The 5965-nt window shown below is 34.4% G+C and overlaps 1 protein-coding gene across 1 annotated transcript; it reads left to right on the top strand.

Moving 5' to 3' along the window:
* Positions 1-2296: 2296 nt before the first annotated feature.
* Positions 2297-4332, top strand: LOC145004966 (beta-amyrin 28-monooxygenase-like). The gene is made up of 3 exons (XM_078964001.1): positions 2297-3242; positions 3366-3553; positions 4015-4332. Exons 1-3 carry the CDS (start codon positions 2297-2299, stop codon positions 4312-4314), a joined length of 1434 nt encoding a protein of 477 aa, XP_078820127.1. The 3' UTR covers positions 4315-4332.
* Positions 4333-5965: the final 1633 nt, after the last annotated feature.

Genomic DNA, 5965 nt, shown 5'->3' with positions numbered 1-5965 from the left:
TGAAAGTATGTTGTTATCGCTTGCATTCGGCCCGCTATTTTTTCATTTCATTTCCCCAAGTGTACCTTCATTTTCTTAATCATTCTTTAAAACGTCATTTATACAAACAGAACTTAATATGAAAGAAAAGAAATTGATTTCAAAGAAAGGAAAGTATGTTGCTATTTCTTGATTACCCGCATCAATCTTCAATGTGTTCTTTAAGTTGGGCCTTCTCATAGTAAAGCTCCAACATTGCTTCCTCGACATCCTCTAACGTGCTCAACTTGTTACAAAAATAATAACATACTTTCAGTGATTTGTTTATTATAACATCCTACTTACCTTTCTTAACTATTAGAATCTAGCTAATTATTGTAATGCCATATATAAATGAAAGGACAATGATGCACTTTGTCTTTCATTGATTCATTATCATCGCATTCTTCTACTTTGATTTCTTGTTATAGTGTACAATGTTTAATATGAGAAAAAATTTGAAAGTACAATACCTTGACGAGCAAATTTTGAAAGTACAGTGTTGTAATGGAATAAAATGAAAGTAACATAATATAATACATAGATAAATGAAATTATGTTGATATATCTTGCATTTAGCATAGATTTAATGTTATCTTGGATTGATAGTTGCAAAAGGTGAAGAGATAGATGAGAATGTTTGGGAAACAATTTCCTTGTATATCATTAGGGTTAAATGCAAGAAATGGCAATGTGCTTCCATTGATTTGCTTCTTACAGCATTATACTTTCATTTTCTTTTTATTACAGTATTGTACTTTGAAAAATCTACTCAATTATAGTAATAACATCCAAATACAAACCACTTTTTACTTGGTTTTTTTAGTCCAATGGCCTAATAAGAAAAAAAAAAAATTGTAACTATAATATCGTATGGAAAGAAATGAAAGAAGCATACTCTAATAAACAAATAAATGAAAGTGCATTGCTACTTCTAGCATTTAGCCCAATATTGTATGCTATCTTGGATCAATATTTGGAAAAAGATGAAGAGATTGATAACACTGGTAGGGAAAATAAGTTACCTTTATCTGAAATTTTTCCCAAGCAAAAGATTGAAGAAAGAGGTAGGGAGCTCATAATGTTGAGATTTAGCATCTTCACTCTTCACAGCTATTGGCATTTCTTCTAATGGTGCAACACAACCAATAATTTCACAAATACATAAATGAATCATATAAGTTCTTCCGAATTCTGGAAAGAAGACATTAAAATCTTATTTTCCGAATTTGCCTCCACAATTTTTAACAATCTTGGAGTCACCATTACTGAACTTCAACAACTTTGTGAGAAAAAAAAGACAAAAGTAAGAAATGTTCGTATACGATTACATAATTAGTCCATCTAATTGGAGCACATTGTGATCCGACCCTTCAGCCTTCCAAATGGGCATCTAAATCGTCAACAGCTACTGTGCAATTTTTGTTGAGTTCGGAAATCAGTCTACTCCTTCACTAATCCATACACAACTCATATTGCTTCATAATAAACTCCAATTCAGTGCTATATATATACTGCCTAATTATCCCAAATTTGGGAAAGTGAAACAAATGCAGTAATTATCTAAAATGGGTAGAACAACTCCAAGTTAAATGTACATTAGCTTAGATATGATCTTACAATGAACAAAAGCCCTAAGGCCTTGGAGTTGTTCTTGAAAGGTGGGTTTCAAACAGTTTCAAACTAAAATAACTGCTCTAACCAATCATTTCAATTATTTATGAAAAATTACAGAAATGGTCCCTCCTCACGTATGGTGATAAAACTATGAAAATGGAAAACCTAAAATATATATTGCCCTAATATTCTCTTTCTAAACCGTGCTCATCTTTTCGGTATATAAAAAATCAATATTTACGATTCTTTGCAACAGAGATAATTTCATCAAGAAACACCAATCATTATGATTCAACAAATTGATCGTGGACATATTCTATGGCTCTCTTTTAACTATCTTTGTAATCTTCGTCTCTTTTGCACTTCACTTCCTATTTTTTTATGTGAATTAAATTAAAAGGGTCGGCTAATTACGAATCATAATGTAAAACAACTTGTTTGATTACCACTAAAACTATAAAGAAATACTACTTGTGAGATTATCATATGCTCTTCTTTGTTTTTTTTCCCTTCATTCGATCACATATAACCCTCCGCAAGCTAGCTAGCATCCCAAGTTTGCCTTAATCACTACAAACGTCCAAGGATATAATGCACAAATCACGTAGCTCTACATATAACTCAAATTCATTAGCACACATTTCTTTGTAGCTCAATAGATATGGACATGTTCTATGGCTCTCTTCTGTCCCTCTTTGTAATCTTCGTCTCTTTTGCAATTCACTTCCTTTTCCACAAAAAAAATCCGACAACCACCCTCCATCCACCTGGCAGATCAGGGTGGCCATTTCTTGGGGAGACCTTGGAGTTTCTTTCCACCGGTTGGAATGGTCACCCTGAAAAATTTGTATTTGATCGCATGACCAAATACTCATCTAATATCTTCAAAACGTCATTGTTAGGATCCGATGCTGCTGTTTTTTGTAGTCCCGCAGGAAACAAGTTTTTGTTTTCCAACGAATACAAACTTGTACGGATGTGGGTGCCGGATTCTATCAACAAGTTGTTTCCTTCTAAATCAAGTCCAGCAGAAGAAGCCATGAAGATGAGGAAAGCTTTTCCAAGTTTCTTAAAACCAGAAGCTTTACAAAGATACATTGGCGTAATGGATGATGTCACTGGAAAACACTTTTCGTCTTCATGGGAAAACCAAGAAGTTGTCACTGTTTACCCTCTCATCAAACACTTCGCATTTGACATCGCCTCTCGGTTGTTTATTAGTGTAGAAAGCCCTGAGCATATTGCAAGATTTGCAGCGCCTTTTGATAGGTTAGTTTCTGGGATTTTTTCTATTCCAATAGATTTTCCAGGAACACAATTTAACAAAGCCATTAAAGCTTCAAAGCATATAAGGAAGGAGCTCATTGAAATAATCAAGAAAAGAAAGAGTGATTTGGAAGAGGGGAAGGCTTCTCCTAAACAAGATGTATTGTCGCATATGCTTGTGACAAATGGTGATGATGATGATGATGCTATGACAGATTCAGATATTGCTAATAAGTTAATAGCTTTGTTGCTTGGTGGACATGATACTATTGCTAGTACATGCACTTCCATTGTTAGGTATCTTGCTGAGCTTCCAACGATTTATGAAGGAGTTTACAAAGGTAATTAATTATTTGGCAATACCCTTTTAAATATATGTTAATCTCCAAAAACGTTATTTTATGATGGATATAAAATCTAGTACATGCACTTCCATTGTTATTTTGTTATTTTTTTTGGTTTAGAACAAATGGAAGTTGCAAAGTCAAAAGGCCCAGGTGAACTATTAAACTGGGAAGACATACAGAAGATGAAATATTCATGGAGTGTAGCATGTGAAGTCTTGAGGCTTTCTCCTCCTTTTCAAGGAACTTTCAGAGAAGCACTTACTGATTTCACCTTTAATGGTTTTTCCATTCCAAAGGGCTGGAAGGTATCATCTTGATCATTTATTATTGTCAGATATGTTGACATTTTGAACTTTTTATATTTTCAATGAAAACCCTTTTATGGAGAGATAATATACTCGAACATATATTCAAGCAGATTGAAACATGTCTAATTAACAAATATGGGACACCAACACCAACCATGAGGCCGAGACTTGATGAAAATAAACTAGATGTGTTTTGGTCCTAAAAGTGCTAGACCTCGACTCTAATATTTGTTACAAATGTAGAGTCCTTGATTTTAAATGTTCCAAAAAGTCCAAAGAGAAAAGAACATACTCATGGCATATGGGACATGTCTAGCTGACATGGGACATCAACAATTTCACTGCCAAAATTATAAATTTTGAAATCAAGTTGTATTGCTTTTTATAGATAAACACATGGTAATGTATAACATTTTATGCAATATTGATCTCTAAGTTTCAACGATGTTACATTTTAGATATACTGGAGCACAAATGGAGTGCATAGAAACCCTGAATACTTTTCGGAGCCCCTTAAATTTGATCCCACAAGATTCGAGGGAGATGGACCAGCTCCATACACATACGTGCCATTTGGAGGAGGAGCTAGGATGTGTCCAGGCAAAGAGTTTTCTCGATTGGAGATTCTTGTTTTCATGCATCACATCGTGAAGAGGTTTCGATGGAAAAAAATCATTCCTGATGAAAAGATCATCGTCGATCCTATGCCAGTTCCTGCCAAAGGGCTTCCTGTTCGTCTTTACCCACACAAAACCTAGACAGTACCTCGGTTTACTTGTAACTGATAAAAAAATATCATTTGAGCATTTCATATATAAATAATTTGAAATGATTGTTTAAATCTCGCTCGATTAAACTTTAGATCAAATAATCATGAGTAACTGTTGATATGTAGTTAGTTGTTTATATCGATAGCTATAGAAAGACAAATTCGATAATTAGATAAGCTACTCAAGTCCCTTAGTTCCAATGTTGATTCTCCTTGCTTTTTCGTTAAAGAAATATTATTATAACAGCCATGTGATATTATGCATGTTTATTATAAATAACATGATCCATGTTTATTTTAATTATTGTGCTTGCATGGCAATTGTATGTGAATACAGGGGAAGATAGACGGTATTGTAACATGAAATAAATTGAGATAATTTATGAATTTGTCTAAACTCCTAACACACAAAATATAGTACACTCGTGGGCGGATTTGATAGTGTCCCGGGGTGTCCAGGGCCACTACTTAATTTCGTCTCACAAAGTAAAAATTTTGATATTTTTTATGGTATTACAGTGTAACTACTACAAAAAATGTGCAACTAGTATGGATCCAACTAAGGTTATCAAAATAACGATTTTGATATCAATCCCGATCTTATATAACCGTTTTTAGGGAGGATCGTAATATCGAAGGTAAAGTCGTAAGATCGAAAGCAATCCGATCCCACGTAAAAAGACAAAAGAAAAATGGAAAGAATAGGGAGAAATAAAATATGCAATCAGAAGTTATGTAAAATAGGCATGGAGTGGCATATCTCTATCCTTTGTTGTATGTTGTATACAATATTGTATGTATTAGACTAGATATTTATAATAGTTTATGGTACTAAAGTGTAATATTATCTTGTATATATATCCCTATGTAATCTGTACATTCAATATACAATACTACGTGTTTACCAAGTTTGTTGTGGTATCAGAGTCAATTCACCCTAACCCTAATCGGCCTCCCTAGCTGTCCAGGCGTCCACCCTACTCCAATCGACTTCCTGTAAGACACAATCTTTATGTCTCTCTGATTATCACACACACAATAGCTTTCACTCAAGCAAAGAAAACCATTCACAACACACTCAAGTTTGGTTTCACTTTATATTCTACTAATTATGGGTATTAGAAAACAATGATCCAACCCTTCCTAGTAACAAACAAATTGTTTAGCTATGTTGATGGCTCCATCCCCTGCCCTTAATCTACTATCTCATCGACACCAAGATCTTCAGAAAAAGACAAGGAACAAGTTGTCACCACACAAGCCAAACCAGATTATACAACTTGGGTACACATTGATTCTCATGTCAGGATGCTTCTTTTGTCTACAATCTCAGAAACGGCTCTTCAGCATGTACATGGAACCACCTCAAGGGAGCTATGGTTGGCTTTGGAACATGCTTTTGCCACTCACACATCCTCCAAGGAGTACAGCTTGAAGACTCAACCTGTTGAAGATTCAAATGAAACCTGATAAATCATCAATCGTGTATCTCACTAGGGCTCAAGAATACTCGAATGCTCTTGCTAATATAGGTGAACCTATGAAAGAAAAAGACATGGTTATGCTTGTCTTATCCGGCCTCCGTAACAAATACAATGGTCTCAAGTCCACTATGCTTCTCAACAAACACCTATTTCCTT

The sequence above is a fragment of the Lactuca saligna genome, chromosome 7, assembly GCF_052625555.1.
Source record: "Lactuca saligna cultivar CGN05327 chromosome 7, ASM5262555v1, whole genome shotgun sequence".
Lineage (NCBI taxonomy): Eukaryota > Viridiplantae > Streptophyta > Magnoliopsida > Asterales > Asteraceae > Lactuca > Lactuca saligna.
This window is presented reverse-complemented; position numbering and strand designations above follow the sequence as displayed.